The 20000-nt window shown below is 35.0% G+C and overlaps 1 protein-coding gene across 1 annotated transcript in view; it reads left to right on the forward strand.

Moving 5' to 3' along the window:
- Positions 1-20000, forward strand: part of LOC137620259 (probable serine/threonine-protein kinase MARK-A) — a 131286-nt gene that overhangs the window by 95853 nt on the left and 15433 nt on the right. Inside the window, exons 4-6 of the mRNA XM_068350502.1 lie at positions 2740-3074; positions 16737-16780; positions 17446-17874. Coding sequence (XP_068206603.1) covers positions 2740-3074; positions 16737-16780; positions 17446-17874 — 808 coding nt within the window. The remainder of the gene's footprint in view (positions 1-2739; positions 3075-16736; positions 16781-17445; positions 17875-20000) is intronic.

The raw sequence follows: 20000 nt of genomic DNA on the forward strand, positions 1-20000 counted from the left end.
ATACTATATATATATGTATATATACTATATATATATGTATATATACTGTATATATATGTATATATATACTGTATATATATACATATATATGTATATATATATATATATATATATATATATATATATATATATATATATATATATATATATATATTGTGTATGTATGTATGTATGTATATGTTATATGTATATATGCATATATATGTATGTATGTATACATGTATACATACATATATATATATATATATATATATATATATATATGCAATTTTTATACATAGTTAAATCGATAAACATACTTTTTCTAATAGTTGTGCATGCGAGATCATTTACATTTTAAGAATGAAACTGCTTGCTTTAAGAAGGCTCTTAGAAGATACTGATCACTGGTTGCTTAAATATTTTACTATTGATTCAGTGACTAGTCCTTGTAAAAATAGGTACCTTAGTTTTACATGTTTCATATTTTTCTATATCCCTTGGTATACCGCACAACAGTCCCTTCATACTTTGTACCATTTCCTTTATAAATTGTATTGTCCTAAAATATTACTTTCACCTTCCTCAATGGATTTTTCTTTTCTCGAAAGCAAACTTTATTTTGCTATTTCTCCTCATCCTAACCAATACTGTATATTATATCTTAACATGCACGATATCAAATTTTTCAACTTCATGTCTTGTATTTCGAATTTTTACCTCATAGCTTTTCCTCTCTCACGTTTCATGCTCTCCCATCAAAAATGCAATTACGTAACTTTTAGGTGATGTCCTCTGGATGTCAGCTACTTTTACATCAAAGTGATATAATTTTCTACCCCTTTGCCCTCCCACTGTCTGATCATAAAGAGCTCTCGATCGTTATACTGTAACTAAAACCCTCTTTCAATGCATTTAAATTTCTTTACAAACAAAATGTCATTGACCTATTTCTTAAAATCTTGAATGCATTGAAGCAATTCAGTTGATTCCTGCTGCCTTTCTTTCTCAAATCGAACTGGTCGTTGCTGAACCCCTTAATAATGCCTAAGTTGAACCCCAACAAAACTCAATCATGATTGTAAGTAGGTCAAGGACAATTGCTGCTAAACGTCCAGTTAATTGCATTGACAATGTCCTTTAACTATATATAACTCATTTGAAATTACAGGAGTGATTCTTGTTTGAATATTTACTTTTGCGTATCAAATAATAATAATAATAATAATAATAATAATAATAATAATAATAATAATAATAATAATAATAATAATAATAATAATTTGTACGATAGAAACTTGCAATCTATTAAATTTATTATTTCTTATATGGATATTAATCTTTGGCACCATCGTTCATTTAGTTCTTATGCATGTTACATATAATGTAGTCTTTCATAATTCAGTTTATTGCATTCATATCTTCCCAGGCTGTACCATCCTGTACGTGGTCCTACGGTAGGTATGCCTACTCCATCATAAAGCTTTATTCCAAATATGAGCAGATTGTGGAATGAATCGGTGTAACTTTAAATGTTCAAACTTTTTGTAAAATCGTTTTTTTTTTTTTTTTTTTTTTTTTTGAACAGGTTGACATGTCTCTTTTTTTTAGTTATATATAACTGATTTTTTTTAACGTTCTTAATGATTTAATATATTTTATAATTGTTTTTATTGATATTCATATGTATTTTTTTTGTTACTTCTGTTACCTTTACCCACTAGGCTGCTTTCCCTATAAGAGCCTTTGGGCTTGCAGCATTCTGCTTTCCCAGTTAGGGTTGTAGCGATTGTAGCTTGAATCCAACATCCTCTGCTTTGGCGTATTTTCGTCATAGATTTTCTTTGTTTTTACACTTAAATATGGCTTTCCAGGTTGGCGAAACTTTTCGTAGTTTCTGCTTTAAGTCTCCAATACGCTGTCTTTTATTCTTATGTTTTCTCATGAGTAATTCCCATTGTTTCTTTACACTTATATTTCTTTTATCTTGAAGCTTTGGTTAGCTGAGTGAATAGAATTGCTCATCTATGTTTTCTTTTGAAATTTCTCTCTTGGTTACCTCTGAGCATATTACCCTCTTAATCATACTAACCAATGACCATACAGAAAAACGCTCCATGACAACGGACACCTCAAATTTTTATATACCATAACTTCCTTCTAGATACCCTACCGTAATCATCTCTGACCCATGAACCTTTTATTTCCCATTTGAGTGACTTTGACAACCGTTTTCAACACTTCTGGATTAAGTCTTCGAAACCTCCATGAGTAACTTACTCTTTTGATTTCTTGAAAAAATTTTCTCTCAATAAACTTCTTTAATCTTATTGTATAGGTATTCAGCTTCTAAATTATTCTGAAATCTTGAGAAGTAAAAGTTTTCCCTTTCAAAAAGAGATAACTGTCTTGTATGAATGCTGGGTTTGGTAGATAAAAAAAAAAAAAAACCCGCTTTAACTTACATTGTGAAACTTTGGCCACTTTAGAGCAAAATTTGGTCTCTTTATTTTCTAAATGATACATAAATGATAAATCTTTATACATATAAAAAATGGGTAAGCGGGTTTTGCCATTGGCTAGATAACTTTTCTGTTTCTGTAGCTGTTTACAGATAGGAATTAATTGATTCATAAGAAAATGTTCATATATATATGTAAATATATGTATACACACACACACACACACACACACACACACACACACACACATATATATATATATATATATATATATATATATATATATATATATCTCCAGGTATCGTTGGGTGTTATGAAGGCACTTGCAGAATTTATGGAAAAGAGTCAAAACAAAACAAAGACCGTAAACGAACCAAGAGAGAAACTGTGTCTTGGAGGGACGCGATGCTCAAAGATGGCGGAAAGGAACTTCGATACTAAAGACCTGGCATTCTCCAAACCGCTCAAATTGCTCAATGGAATTACAGTTCCACATAAAGTGAACACGAGATACCGGCGTTCAGAAGCGGCCAATGGGGGTAACAGAAGTCTTCAGGATCCAATACCATCAGACAACGAGGACAAGTTCGGGCAATCAAGTCAACTTTCTGATACAATTGTCAAAATCATAAGGTACGATTAAAGAAGATTTTATTGATGTATTTTGTATTTCAAACTGAAAATATATTTTCTCTTATAGCTAGATCGAACTACCTAGAGAACATCTCTCTCTCTCTCTCTCTCTCTCTCTCTCTCTCTCTCTCTCTCTCTCTCTCTCTCTCTCTCTCTCTCTCTCTCTGACGGGTATCCAATTATGTACGTGCATATACTTACTATATTGAGTATATATAGGCCATGTGTATACATTGTTGTGCATATTTCTGATGTATGTGTATGTATAAATGAATGTATATATATATATATATATATATATATATATATATATATATATATATATATATATATATATATATTATATATACAGTATACTGTATAAACCTACATATATGTAAAACCAGAAATTTCGTTTAAATCGTATTCATTCTCACTTTTGGAATTACAAAAGCGAATTATACAGTTATTATACGGCTGTCACATAGATGTTGAAATCAACCCATCACCATTATAATAAAAGCGGGCCAAGATTGTAACAAGGATATTTTATTTTCATGACTGATTTACTTGTAAAATCTATTTTAATAAACCAGTGCGTTTTATATTGAAATGTACCCATGGCTTTATATTTGAAAGTATGAAATAAACACGAGTGATTTAGCGACAAAACTTAATTGAAGGCCATTTATTATTAGAATGAAGATGATTCATCTCTTTTTTAAGAATTAAACCTGAATTCAACAGTAATATATACAGCAGATTCAAGATTGACTTATATCTCTCTTGATGGCTAAATAGAGAGGTTGCTGTCCTTTCTGTAAAACTCCAAAAGGCATAAACTGCAATATTGGCCAGGGTAAATGTGCTTATACACGATTCCCTTTTTATATTTTTTTTTGTAAGTTATTGCCATGATGAGATTATAACATGGTTACAAGGCAATTTGAGAAAACCAATTCATACACACTTACATATGTATATATATGTATGTATATATACACATATATATTATATGTATTTATATGTATACAGTATATATATATATATATATATATATATATATATATATATATATATATATATATATATATATATATATGTATATATATGTATATATATATTATTTATATATATATGTATATATATTATTTACATATATATGTATATGTATATATATACAGTATATATTATATAAAATTTATTTACGCTTTGATCATAGTATTTCATTTAAACAACTCTCATTAAATGGTTAAGCAATTGTGGCATCAACTATCTTAAGGCAACATTTTTCTAGTTTTCTGTCTCTTTTCTTGTCTTCAAAGATAAAATATTGAAGGAAAAGACCGTATTTGTTGCTGTGCTGCTGCCGACAGCTGTTTCAGTCAATAACTAATGGATTTCATCAGTACATATTTGCAAAGAAGTCGTTATCCTTATATAATGACAGTGCATTTATGAAAGAAAAAAAAAATCATACGAAATCTAAAATCAAAAAATCCACAAAAATAAATATACAAATTTAAAGATATTTTGTAAAAAAACTTAAGGAAATGCCACTAAAGACAATCGCTAATACGGCCTAAAATCCCCAATGCAGTCCCATATCATCAATACTTCATGCTTTAGAATATGTTTTGGAGGCATGTGTGGAATACCCTCCTGCCGGAGGGAAGGACATAGTCTGAGGAAATTTAAATGTTCAATACGGGCTGCTGCATCCTGTTGCACACTGCTTCATCAGTCACTAGCTTCCCATAGCCATCTTCTTCGTAAACTACTTCTGTGTCCCTGATAAGATCATTTAATGGAGGTTTTTGTTGTGTTCATCAACAAATTGCTGATATATGACACTATCATTACGGTGAGCTTGAAGTGTCCTCCTGAGCGTTGCCGTTGAGTAGGCAATGTAGACTGTATTTAGGGACTTGCCATCCTGTTCTGAGCACCTGAATTTGTAAACTACATTGGTCTAAGACTCCTTGGGTACTCTAGAGGCCTGACTTCTTTATCATAAGGGAGCAATACTTTTCAAATGTGTGTTTCGTTTTATTCGTCATCTGATGATTCTTTTAGGGACATCATCTTCTTATCATTTACTCTGTGATGTTGTCAGGGCATCCATTGTTTCTTAGCAACTGTTTTATTTGGTCCAATTCTTCATAGACAACTGTCCAACTACTTCAGTGAGGGAAGGCCCTCCTGGTGTAAGTACCAATGAATGAACTCTTTTATGAGTCTGGATACTCTCCGTAATTTGAGGCACTAACCAACATCCATAGATTCAGTGACGACAGGCACACACTGATGTTTCTCACCATAAGTATCATGGAAAGGAAGAGTATTTTCCTTTGTAACTTAGATTGTAAAGGTTAGGATTGAATTACTTTTAAGGCACAAAGAAGCTCCTGCGGGTTCATCACGTCTATTTTTGATAGAGATGCCAACTACATATCTTGCATAGAATTTAGACTTCTTGTGACTCCTGAAGGTTCTAGCTCCCACAGCACCCATGTACATGTTGGCAAAGAGAACTCCCAATTGGAGATCCCATTACTACTTCATTTACCTGACGAAGGAGTTCTTCTCGGTTTTTTCGAGCATGTCTTTCAACAATTCTTCAACAATATGAAAGGGTCTTTGTCAGATCTGTAAACAATGCTTAAGATGATTTGGATGGTCTCCTGAACTGCAACATTGGTAAAGAGACTTTCCACATATAAAGATGTCATGTCTTCGTCGGGTTCTGTGGCTTTAAGAATATCAATGAACTTTACAGAGAACTTCAATGAATAACCTGCTGGTGTGTAAAGTGTCAATGTTGTTTAGTACCTTAGCCAATTTACATATTGGGGATGCCATTTGTGAAATAATGGGTCTTGGTGCATTTCCTGGTTTATGTTTTTTAACAGTTCCGTAGAAATATCTGGGCTAATATTTACCGAGTACTTTTGGGCATTTCACATAAGGTCCCAAACTATTGGTTTCTTTTGATATCCTTCTCACAATTTTTTTTTAGATTTTATTTTGGTCCTTGTTTAATCTCATAAACTATGCTGTATACTTAAGATGTCATTCATCTCCATGCATTCTTCTCTCGTCATGATGACATACAGCAGATTTATCACCTTTTCTGAGGATTATGTCCTGTATGTTTTTCAGTGTATATATATATATATATATATATATATATATATATATATATATATATATATATATATATATATATATATATATATACATATCTATATATATATATATATATATATATATATATATATATATTTATATATATATATATATATATATATATATATTTATATATATATATTTATATATATATATATATATATATATTATATATATATATATATATATATTATATATATATATATATATATATATATATATGTATATAAATACATATGTGTACATATACACAGTATATATATATATATATATATATATATATATATATATATATATATATATATATATATATATATATATATATATATATATATATATATATATATATATGTGTGTGTGTATGTGTTTATATATATGTATATATATGTATATATATGTGTATATATATGTATATACATATATATATATATATATACATATATATATATGTGTGTGTGTGTGTGTGTGTGTGTGCATGTATGTGTATACTCTAATAAGCCACAAATACTCTTTAATATCGAATTTGCTTTGTCACAGAGTCACAGATCCATAGGGAAATTCCATTACGGTAATGATAAATATTTCTGTCCAACCAAGGATTCGAACCTTAACACCAATAGAAATAAAGGTAAACAATAGACTTAAGCCCACTCGGCTGTACAGAGGGGTAAGAGTTGATCACTACTGCTGTACTTAGTCATGTAGCATTCAGGATTTGTACTTAGAATTGAAATCAGCCCATCTACCCCATTACAGATGATTGATGAGTATTTAATTCTTGGTGGCTTTATGATAATTCTGTCACTAACACACTTGTGTTTTCATTTTGTTTTCTCAAATAAGTAACAAATACCCTTTATTATCGAATGTGCTTTGCCCTAGTATTACAGGCTCACAGCCATAGGTAAGTTACTTTAATGCTAAATCTTTCTGCTTGCCAAAATATCCAAATCTTAGCGCTAGTAGAAATAAGGGTAAACATTAGTCTTTAGCCCTCTCGGCTGTACAGAGGGGTAAGAGTTGATTCCTACTCTGTTGTGTTAAATCCAGTCGATTTCATGATTTGTACTTGGAATCAATTCAACTCATCTCCACCATTACCGCTGTTTGGTAAATATATAACACTTGACTACTTTATAATAGTTTTATCACTTATCACTTTTTCAAATAAAACATAAATTCCCTTTTAATTTGAAATCTCTATTCACTGTAGTTTCTCTGTAAAATTCAGTTATAGGCTATCCTTAAATCCACGGAACCCGGTGAAGACATGGGGAAATTCCTTTGATAAATATTTTTGCCCACCCTTGGATTGAATCTTAGTGCCGTCAAAATAAGAGTAAACATTAGATTTTAGCCAACTCGGTTGTAAAGAGAAAATTATTGATTTTGACTCCACTGTATTTAATCCTGAAGAATTCTGGATTTGTAATTAAAACTGAAATCAACCTGCCTCCATTATTACAGTTGATCGGTAAGTATGTAACACATGGCCATTTTGTGAGAACTTTATCACTAACGCTCGTGATTTTAATATTTTCAAATAAGCCATAAATACCCTTTAATATCGAATTCGCTCTGCTGCGAGATCACGGATCCATTGGGAAATTCCTTTGATAATAAATACTTCTGCCTGGCAATGGATTCCAACCTTAGCATCGGTAGAAATAAGAAAAGATTGACACAGTATGACCAACAGTCAAACCATGTTACTGAACAACTTCCTAATGAGATAGCAGCAGGATTAACCAATTTGCAATCTTCACCTTCCAAAGAAATATGGGCAAAGTTCAAGAGAATACTGTAGGTAAAAAACAAAACCAACAGAATGAATGCCTAAGGCAAAGATTGAACTCGATGCTAAGAATAGCTGTAATGCATTCATGTGCAAAAGAATTTTTTTTCTTTACAAGACACTGCTAACAAGCCTACCCAGCATAAAATCCTCCAAGCTATGGTAGTCCATGAGCCAGACTAGATATTGGTACCACCTGGGGTGGCAAAATGTCACTGTGTTTTCTTGATAGTTATATATCCATAGATGAAAAAAAGTTTGGAGCCAAGCTTAGAGCAGTAGCTTAATGCTAATAATCACCTCATGAAGATTTACGAATGGTCCCAATATGGGATCCTAAATTTTGGGGTAGGGGAAATATAAATTGCAATATCTTTTGAAGTAATGGCTCAATGGCTACGTATGACCACTCAAAATATTGGGAATTTTATGTTCTACATAATTATATATCATATTTGCCCATATGCTATTGAAGTAGGTCACTAGAGGTCAAAAGGTCACAAGATTGTGCCCTTGCCTAAAATCAATATCTCTGTTCAAAAAATCACCCCAGATACTGAGCCAATAATAATTTCTCCACTGAAATGGGCTCAGATTGGAGATAATAAGTGTCCAAATCCATTTTATGCCTAGAAATGTTAAATTTATTCGTATCTGAGGTATGATACTTGACGGTATTTGACACATTTTTTTAAAAAGCCCATTTTTAGCAAGTGAAAAAAACAAAATTAGATTACTCAATATTCTGAACATTTAGTATGCATGTTTTGCTGAAATCTGTTTTTAACCATTTAAAACTACAATGTATTGAGATAGAGAGCTTTACATTTTACATTATGATAAGGTCATAGGGTCTTAGCATTATTTAGGATTGTATACAACTAAGTGTCTAATTTCATTTTTCATTTCCAAGCTATCGTGGAGAGTTCCGCTGATCTAGACCAAGTAATGTTGCCGTGCAAGTTAACATGCAATTCCTGTATCTTTGAATGTGATGATATAGACCATGAGTTGAATTCGCCCCAGGATCGTACATCGTGGGAACAGCTCCTAAAAGCAGCTGAGATTGGGAAGCATGCCGGAATTCTTAAGATTGCTGCCACTGCCAGAGATGATGAGGTACCACAAGTCCTATATCACAGGGGATGCAGGAATAAGTTCGTTAAGAAACGTGACCTGGATGCTATTGAAAAAGCAGCATCTGAAGGGAAGCCAGGGAGTCGGGTACAGAAAGAACTTAACCGGAGGAATTCATCTCCAAGCCTAACATCATCAGCATCACGTGTATATGAACCTGTTTGCAATTTCTGTCTGAAAAGCAGTAAATATCTCATGAAGACCAAGACAAGAGAGCCTTTGGTTCAATGTGTAGAACTTCGTTCTGACCAGACAGTTAGGCAAGCAGCAATTGACTAAAGTGATCAGAGAATGATAGTGATTATGTCGTGAGACCTAGTTGCAGCTGAGGGCCACTACCACCGTTCTTGCTACCGTAGGTATACTAAACCAAGTTCTTATTCCTCTTCTGAAGGTGGTGCTGATCCTGTGGCATCGGACCCAAACGAGGAGTATGCCAAGACTGAAGAACTTTGTTATAGTGGACTATTTATATACATTAGGGATGTTATATTTGAGAAGCCTCAGGTGATAAGAATGACTGAATTATGCAAATATCTGCTTCATCTGTTTGTAGAATCTGGTGTAAGCCTAGAGGATGTTAAAGTCTTAACTAAAAAGCACATCCGTAGAAAGATTGAGGGGGAGTTTGGGGAGAGTATTCATGTAATACTAGATGAGATGGGCAAATTGCTGGTGTATGCCGCTAACCTTTCCCTTTCTCAGCTTGTCATAGAAAACGAAAAACTTATAGAGGAACTCCTAGCTACTAAGCAGAACGCCTCAAATGTACATGTCATGATGTGAAACTTGTCCACTATCCTGAGAAATGATGTCAAACAGCATGATGTTGAAATGCCATGACCCCCAGTACCAGAGGAGATGAAAGACAGAGCAGCCTTCATACCATGCTCTGTGAAAACCTTCTTGAGAATGCTGTTCACAGGTGGATCAGACCTCTCAGCCAATGTATCGGTCGATTACAAAGGCTCATTGAATCAATTGGGCAAGACCTCGTGTATGGTATAACGTGTGCAAAGGTAATACCTCCTAAACACATCCTCCTGCCATTTGCTGTCAAATCCCTAACTGGTTGTGTTGAGGTCATTCGCCTCTTAAACCGAAGTGGTCATGGTGTTTCTTACTCAAAACTTGAAGAGATTGACACAGCTCTGTGTATTCTAAGATGATGTTGAACGAATGATGTGTTGCCATACCAAGAGTTATCCAGCCTAACGTTCAAGTGACATTGGCATATGACAACATTGACAGGAGGGAGGAGACACTGAGCGGAGGAGGGACATCACACCGAGTTAACGGCATTATTGCACAGCCCAGGGTGTTTGGACCACAACCCCTCATGCTGCATCAAATAAATGAAGAGAAGCGAAAACATCGGACCATAGAGATTGAGGAAAGGCTTCCTTCCATCTACATTGCTGGAAAGCGTGTTAGACCCTTTCTTCGTGGTTATGTGGAAATGGATGACCAGACAATGAATCATGAAGTGAAAAAGGAAATTCTGATTTGGTTGGTCACTCGTGCACATTGTGCCTTAAACCAAGCTGTGGGGAGCTGGACAGGCTTCAACATTGAAGTCTGTGATGAAGTAGAGATCACCCCTGATGAAGTTGATATCTACCCACAATAAATGCCCCTGCCAATGAACTGTCTACTGTCCATGAGGTGTTGTGCCAGTCTCAACTAATCAGAAGATCACTAGGTCTTAGTAGCATTATCGTTGTGTTTGACCAAGAACTATATGCCAAAGCAACTGAAATAATTTGGAAGCAGAGAGATACATTTTCAGAAGTCGTTTCTCGGATGGACACATTTCACACCCTGTGTACAATCTTAAGCATCATTGGTAAACGATTCCAAGATGCTGGGTTGAGAGATCTTTGCATTGAATCAGATGTCATTGCTGAGGGGTCAGTAGAAAAGCTACTTTTGGGAAAACAGTACAATCGTTCAGTTAGGCTCCACAAACTATTGTATGAAGCTCTGCATCGTCTTGTCTTGGAAGGGTTCTTAGAAATACATGAAGAAGATGAAATTGCCATTCGAAACTTGGTCAACACATTTTCCCAAGATATATGCCAGGAGACCTTCACAGAGACACTGAGCACCCAAGCATTTGTGTCACTGACTGAACGTTTTGGGGCATACAAAGAGAGTCTGCTCCAGGATGGAGGGTTCTAGCATCATTTTGGATGTTGTACTTGGACATGGAAGACATCATGTTGAACATGCTGCGAGCTTCTAGAGAAGGAAATTGGTGTCTCCATCTGTCTGCTATCAAAGACATGATACCATGGTCTTTTGCATATAATAAGCACAACTATACCCGTTATCTTAGCACATATTACGTAGAGATGACAAACCTGTCAACAGAGCACCCAGATGCCCAGGAGCACCTCCGGAATGGCGGGTTTTCCATTCAAATTGGACCTGCCAATCCATTTGGAAGGATTCCTTTGGATCAGGCCATTGAGGAGACAGTGAATAAAGACACCCAGACACCAGGAGGGACAAAAGGTTTCAGCCTCAGGCCAAGTGCAGTACACAGATACTTCCTGACTGCAGAGTACATAAGTTCATTTCTTGATTTAATGAAAAGTGCACTGAGGAGTAGCCAACCATTTTGCCACCCTGATCTCACTGCATCATGGATAAAGAGCGATGAAAGGGCAGTATCAATGTTGGTCAGCATGTTGGATGAAAACTGAACAAATCCATTCGGTGTCTTTTCTGAGCTAATCAGCCTCTCCACAGGAATGATCGCTCCTGACAACATTGCAAAAGATCTTTTAGGGGCCGAGGTTAAAGGAACTTTAGCATTTAAAGAATTTTACAATGAAAGGCTTGATATCCGTACCACCAAGAGTTTTTTTTTTTGACCCACTAAAGAAACTGAAACTGAAAACATTCAGTGATATTAAAATGAAGAGTTCTGTGAAAACACAGGGACGAAGTGTCATCATAGCTGCTGACAGAAACCTGTTTGCAAAAATGACACACATTGGAAATACCAGAAAGCTGGACATGAGGAATGTGCTGTCCTATCGTCTTGGTCCTATATCTTGGGCATTAGCAAACCCTGAAGGCACCCTACGAAAGACCAATAAGGCACAGCTCTCCAAACGTCTGAGAAAGGATCTTTCACCAGCCGATACCATCCCGTCTAATTTAGCTTGCATCATTGATGGAATGTCCATTGTACAGAAAATAATGGCCAACACCACCAATGTCTCTTTTGGAAAAGCTTCCAAGTCCATCTTCTCTGTGATCCTGAGGGAGGGGAGAGTTAACTGCCAAATTGATGTTGTCTTCGACGTATACAAAGGAAACTCCATTAATAATGCTGAGCGGGTGAAAAGAGGGTCTGAGGGTGCTATGACATTTGGTAAGATTGTATCTGGCCACAGTTTGAAGCAGTGGAAGAATTTTCTACATAATCAAAACAACAAGACCAACCGATTGAGTTTCTTGTTGATGAATGGAGAAATTATCAAAGTCTATGTGAAAGGCTGGACAAGAAAGAGCTTTTCCTAACACATGGAGATGTATATGAGTTACAAAAGACTCAGTCTCTGACATTCAAGATCTACAGAATAGTCAGGAGGAGGCAGACACCCGGCTACTTCTACATGCAGAGCACTGGGGCAGGTCTGGTCTGGCAGCTGTTATCATCGTATCACCAGACACTGATGTCATTATTTTGCCTATGGCTTTTACACCAAAGTTAGCATGCCATGTATATTTCAATGTGGGCTCAAAGATGCGTGCTGAATATATAGACGTTAAGAAGGCTTCAGATCTTCTCGGTCTCGAAAAATGTGCCTACCTTCTTGGTCTCCACTCATTCACAGGTTGTGACACTGTGAGCAGCTTTGCCGGCAAGGGCAAAGTCTCAATTCTCCGTCCTCTAAATGATAAAGACCACATGACAACCCTGCAGTCATTAGGCCAATCATGGGACCTATCGAACCAAGCAATCAAACAACTAGAGGCACTAGCATGTTCCCTTTATAGTGCCATGATAACAATTAACAGCATAAATGAGTTGCGTTTCTCGATTTTTTGTTCGAAGAAAGGAGAGGCTGAGTCTTGGCAACTGCCACCATGTACATTTTCCTTGCTCTATCACTGCAAGAGAGCCAACTATCAGTGTGCCATCTGGAAAAGAAGTTTGGAAAGGAGTCCAGATATTCCTTCTCCAGTTGGCCACGGGTGGAAGGTAGGTGGAGAGTTGGTGATCGACTGGGCGACGCACCACCTGCCCCTGAGGCTGTCATGGAGTTGATCGCCTGCAACTGTCAAAAACAGCGCTTGGAGGAGAGTTGTTCTTGCCTACAGAACAGAATGAGCTGCACATACCTTTGCAAGTTACAGACATGTAGCAACATGGAGGAAGAGGAGGAGGAGCAGGGGACTATTGAATTTGAAGGCTCATCTGATGATGACGACACTGATGAAGAATGAGATAAAAAAGTTTATTGATTCAAAGTGGCCAAAAAAAATCCTGGGAGCATGACTTTAGGGTAGGAGATAAGTAGGCCTACAAATGCAGAAAAAATTGTTTGCAAGTATCAACATTTTTGTATTTGTTGAAAGATGGTTTACCATATTTTTATGTTTTGTTCTGCCAGATAGAAGTAACATGCATTTCCAAAGTTAAGTGGTGTATGTGCTTCACCTTGACCAAATACACTCATACTAATATGATTTTTGCTCTTGGTGGGGAAAATCTGTTTGTAAAATTGCATGAACGAGCAACAAATTGTCATCTTTATGTTTGCAGGCGTTTCATTAAAAAATGGCCTTTTCCAAATATGTGTCAGATACAAATAAATATAACACTTTTAGGCATATAATGAAGTTGGACACTTATTATCTTTTATCTAAGCTCATTTTAGTGGAAAAATTCCCATTGGTGCAGTAGCTGGGGAGATTTTTTGAACAAAGGTACAGATTTTAGGCAAGAGCAAAGTTTTATGACCTTTTGACCTCTAGTGACCTACTTTATTGGCTTTTTGGAAAAATATATATACAATTTTGTAGAACATAAAATTCCCAACATTTTGAGTGGTAACTTGCAGATATTGGACCATTACTTCAAAAGATATTGCAATTTACATTTCCCCTACCCCAAAATTTTGGATCCCATACTGGGACCATTAGTAGATCTTTACGAGTTGATTACTAGCACTAAGCTACTCCTCCAAGCTTGGCTTCAAACTTTTTTTTCATCTATAGATATATACCTTTCAAGAAAAAAAGTGACATTTTGCCACCCCAGATGGTACCAATCCATACAATTCTTGGGTCTGGCTCATGGACTATGGGTGCTAAGCAATATATCATGTAAAGAGCTCTACCGTACTGTACTTTGATGATGATGCCGGTACCATTACTCCTGCAATCGGCCACATATTAGAAAAGCTTGAAATTCCCACCTATATTCCTTGCCTTGCTTCCCTTCCATTTTGTCTCCTGTACACACAGTATATCCCTTTTCTTCCTTTCTTCCATCATATTTGCAGGGTCTCTGTTCTTGCCAATCAGGATTCCCCACATTCAAAGTTCCAAATCTCATCTACTTTCTTGCCCTTTTTTCCCCTCATGCTAATTTCTTGCCCACTTTCCCCTCTCTTTCTACCACTCTTTGGCTTACCAGTAGCCTAATTTCCCCTGATAACCTGCTGGCCAACCGTACCAGAGGCGTTCCCTGTTACCCAGGGCTATAACTGATCCACACTTGTTTATGCACCTCAGTGCTACTTTGAATTTTGAGCTATAGAGTATTCGACCTAATGTCAAATGCCTTTGCAAAGTCTCTCCAGGCCTTGGTAAAACTTAATAAGTTATGGAAGGGAACCCCAGGTAAAGAAGCATCATCAGAATCTAAATGTTACATAGATCATTAACTAATCAGGAACCTGGAATGAACTCAAGAATGAACACTCAGGATATCACTGATTCCTCATGCCCTTATGCTGATGTGAACAGGTTGGTCTTGCGCAAGATAGTAGTGCAACCAAAATACCAAGTAGAAATCTTTAGTCTGGCAAAAATCCTTTGTCTAGTAATTGAGCAGCCCATTAAAAGACCCATCGGTGAAAGTAAGACCTAGGAAAGAGTTACTGTAATTTTTCTGACCAAGTCTTAATGAGGGTGCTAAAGACTTAACAAATAAAATCTGAACTGAAAGAAGGTACTACTTCAACACATACCTGCACTTAGAGATCTTTCCGAAGATTATACTTGATCTTGCAGTAGTGTTGCTGAAGTTATATGGTACTCGGGCATGTTACTTTACATTTGCAATTAACAGATGATATCTTAGTGCCATTTAAAGATCGAAGCTCTCTGGGCAAACTGAGCTCCAATTAGTTTTCAAGATAACAGAAAAACTGCATTTACATTTCTCCATTTAATAGTTGGTGTTGACACGTGTTTCGAACCCCTTTTTACCTGCTTGATATGTCAACTTAAGAAAAAAAATAATCAAATGAATCATTAATCAGTTTTAAGCTACTGCTTACTAAAGCTAATGGCTAAGTTTCATTTTTAAACTGTAGTTGCAACAACTATGGACATCTATGCAACCATTCCTATGAATCAACACAATTTTATATATAAATATATATATATATATTATATATATATATATATATATATATATATATATATATATATATATATATATATATATATATATATATATATATATATATATATAATTTATATATGTATATAAGAAGAATCTGGAAAGATAGAAATATATCCATTAAGTTGAAAATTAGGCTATTAAGAGCAATAGTAATCCCCACAGTGATATACGGTGCTGAATGCTGGATACTGAAGAAGAGAGAGGAGAAAAAGTTATTAGCCTTTGAAATGAAATGTCTGAGAAGAATCTGTGGTGTAAGATGGGAGGACAGAATTACGAACGAGAGAGTGAGAGAAATGGCTGGTGTTGAGGACACAATTCTGATTAGAGTGGAAGATATTCAGAGGAGATGGTTTGGGCATGTACAGAGGATGGAACAGGACAGATGGCCAAAGATAGTGCTTCATGGTCAAGTGGCCGGAAATAGACCGAGAGGACGACCAAGAGATACATGGGTGAAAACCTTCAAGAAAGCAAATGGAGGCGAGACATTTCAGCAGCTGGCACAGATGGCATTGGATAGGAGTCTCTGGAGAGAATGGCGATATCAGATGCAGGACCTAACCCGGAGAATTCCGGACGGGATTTAGTGAGTGAGTGATGTATATGTATATGTATATATGTATGTATATATATATATACATATATATATATATATATATATGTATATATATATATATATATATATATATATATATATATATATATATATATATATATATATATATATATATATATATATATATATATATATATACACACACACTAAAATTCCGAGGCATGATTTTACTCGTAATCCGAATTACATTGAAAATTTCCATATTTAGAAAAAGCATAATCGTATTAACAACTCTCATTTTTTTTTTTTTCAATTATAACTAATTAAGAATTAATCATCTTATTTCAGGGAACACATGAGGAACTTTATCCACAGGGAACCTGAAGCTTATGGTGAGTAAATGGTTGCCTTTTTTTTTTTTCTTAATTCACTGCATGCATTATCATTATAGCAATTCTAGCTGTTACTAAACTCGACAATGATTTAAAAAAATTGACTGCATCTTGATAACGTCTTGTATTTATCAAATTTATTCGAAGAAATATTAGGTAATACGATGCCTCTCTATTAAACTTTGGTGGGCTCTAGACCTGAAATCTAGGTGTCTGTAATCAATTGTAGTTTTTATTAAATCCTTCGTCTTAAGATTTGAAAATTTTCGCAGAAAAATGTTTTCAACTTGCTATGTTTATAACAATTGTGTTACGAAGTACTTTCACTGGACTTTGTAAATGATTTCTTAATGCCTTTTTCAATTTGATTTTTGGAAAGGTTTACACTTCAGAAGATAAAAGGCCGTTTTAATAAAAGAACCGCTAATATTCATTACGCCTTGGCGTTTATTCACTGAACTGTTGTACATTTTTTTATAACATTTTTAGTGACATGTCGTGTGAAATACCTTAACATAATTTATAACTTATTTATGAAAAAGAGTCGGGAAACAATAATTTGAGGAACATTGCTAGGAGTAAAAGTGAAAAATAGGAATATTATTTCCCTATTTATCCTATTGAGATCCTTTCGTCGAAGTGAAAATCCTTTGGAATCCTTCTAGTGGTAACCTCCATGGCTCCCGTGTCCTCCATGGGTCACGGAAACGCCCCCGTGTCCACCATGACCGCCGTATCCACCATGACCTCCACCGTATCCTCCGTGGCCACCTCCGTATCCTCCGTGCCCATAGGTTGCGGGATGGTGAGCCTTTCCGGAATAAGTGACTACGGGATGGTAGCCGTATTCATCGGCGGTGTAGTGGACGTCCTGCCTTCGCCCGTCGGGAAGGTTAACGAAGTAGTGTCCTTTGGTGTTGTAGCCGTCACGGTATTCCGAGTGGCCGAAGTGGCTTCCTTTGTAGTCGTCGTGGACGCCATAGTTAAAGTTGTATTTGGCTGGAGCCTGGCAGGGGAAGAAGACGTTACGAAATTGTACTTAATTATCTTACGTTATTTCACTTGGTTTTGCTTTTCCCCGCTTGTCGCATACGGTATTGTTATACTGTGGAAATATTCTTATGTAATTGAATGATCCTTTCGGCTATTTAAGAACATATAGTATTTTGATATATTAATACTTGACGTTTCTTTAATTTAGATTAAATTAAAGAAATTTGTTTTGGTTCGAAGAATAGGTGATTAGAACAATGAAGTGATTCACTTGAGTGTATTCTTTCTTTCCCATTTTTTTTCCCACAGCATTTAAAGAAATGGCTGGTTCTAATATCGGAGTGAAATTGTTTTTTAGGCCAGGTGCTTTTATGTTTTCAACCTCATTCACCGATTCATTTTTTTTTTTTTTTTTTTAGATACGGTGGAAAGTTTAGCTGACGTAAAATTCACAATGGATATATTTTTAGGTTTATTCACAGATTCACTTTCAAAAGACAGTGGAAAGTGGCTAAAGCTGGAATCGAATATCAACATTAGATACTTATTAAATACCTATGCTTAGTGTCATAAGGATTCAGGAATGAGTTAATTATCTGCTTTTCATTGATATTTATCTTAACATATTTAAAAGAAATTATTCTCTTTTATATGTTATTCTTTACTTTTTCATTTCTCGGGTCTCTTGGGCTTGTAGCTTAGCTAATAATGATAATAATATCACTAAGATTAATCAGAATAAATCTTGCTCAAAATTCATGATGTACTTACAATTAAAGGTGCGAATTTCTTAAGTAATATAGAAATGCATTTGTTGCACTCACGTAAAATATATCTGTATGGGGCAGTGTGTGTCAATCACTTGAGTAATGTATTTTTATCACTTAACAAAGATTTTCGGACACTTTATCATATAGGAAAATGTATTGTGAATAGCTGATTTGTGGAAAATATCAAAACTAGGTTTTAAGCCAGGTTTTGGAACATTTGTTTCGAATAAATTCATATAACAAAGCTAAAGGTAGAATAGAAGGTTAATGAGTAATGATAAATTTCTTCGTAATTTAGACTTGATGCATAGAAGTGGCGTAATAAGTAATCTATATAATTCAGTAATGGCCACGGGCGTGATTAACGGTGATTTTTCGGACACCTATCTTCTTCGTTTCGTCTTATATTTCCCTTATTCTGAATTTATATTTTTCATTTCGCACATCGAATCACTGAAACCAATTCATGTGATATTTCAAAGCAGAACGCACTCCACCCTTGATTGTTGCCCATATTAGAAGTAAAACAACTAAATAACTAATATACAGAAACAAAATAAGATAAAAATTAACTTACGTGGTAAGATGGACCAGAATGGTAGCCATCGGGAGCGCCAAAGGCCAAAGAAGCCAATGCCAAGACTGCTGACACCTGGTGAGATACGTGAAATTTGTTTGATCGGATATATTCTTGTAGCATTAACAGTTTTTTATGAAGTTGTTAAAGAAATAAATGACACTATCTAACAAATATATTGTAAGCAGCCGGTTTTTACGGGAATATTCTTATTACTAGTGATAGGAATAAACAGTTATTTTAAAAATCAAGGAAAAGATGAAGTCCGCTATTTTGAAAATTTCTATGTTCAAAGTAAGTTGAAAAAAAAAAATCTTCGGACACGTTAGAATGTCTGAATAAGTTTAACATATTACTTAAAAAAAGAGTACAATCAAATAGACTCGTGCAAGGCAAGAAGATACTGGTAGTGATCCAAATTTAGCAGTTTAGTAAATTCTGAATTGTAACAAATATATTTTTCAACAGCAACTTTTCAAAGACTTAATGAAGTATTCCCATAGTAAAGAAAAATTCATAAAACCCAAGAAATCGCTAAGCTTCTTAATTAGACAATTAAAGATTTTGCAAAAGAACCAATAAGAAGATATAAAAAAATTAATGATCTTACTTGAAGGATCATCTCGTCACAATTGTAGTCTCCGAGAAGGGAAACGGTTCGTAACTGATGCTGCTGTCAGCGCCGCCTGCATCTATATAGCCCTCCGCCCACCGCTTTTGACCTTCAGACGTTTCATGGGCGTCGGCAAAATGTATTACAATATTGGGTGCAGGTGAAGGGATCACATTATAAATAAAAAAGAATCTAATTGCAATTCGTTGTAATTGATTTCGGTATGTATTGATTAATATACTGTGTGTTTATGTATGCAAACGATGT

This window comes from Palaemon carinicauda, chromosome 2, assembly GCF_036898095.1.
Source record: "Palaemon carinicauda isolate YSFRI2023 chromosome 2, ASM3689809v2, whole genome shotgun sequence".
Lineage (NCBI taxonomy): Eukaryota > Metazoa > Arthropoda > Malacostraca > Decapoda > Palaemonidae > Palaemon > Palaemon carinicauda.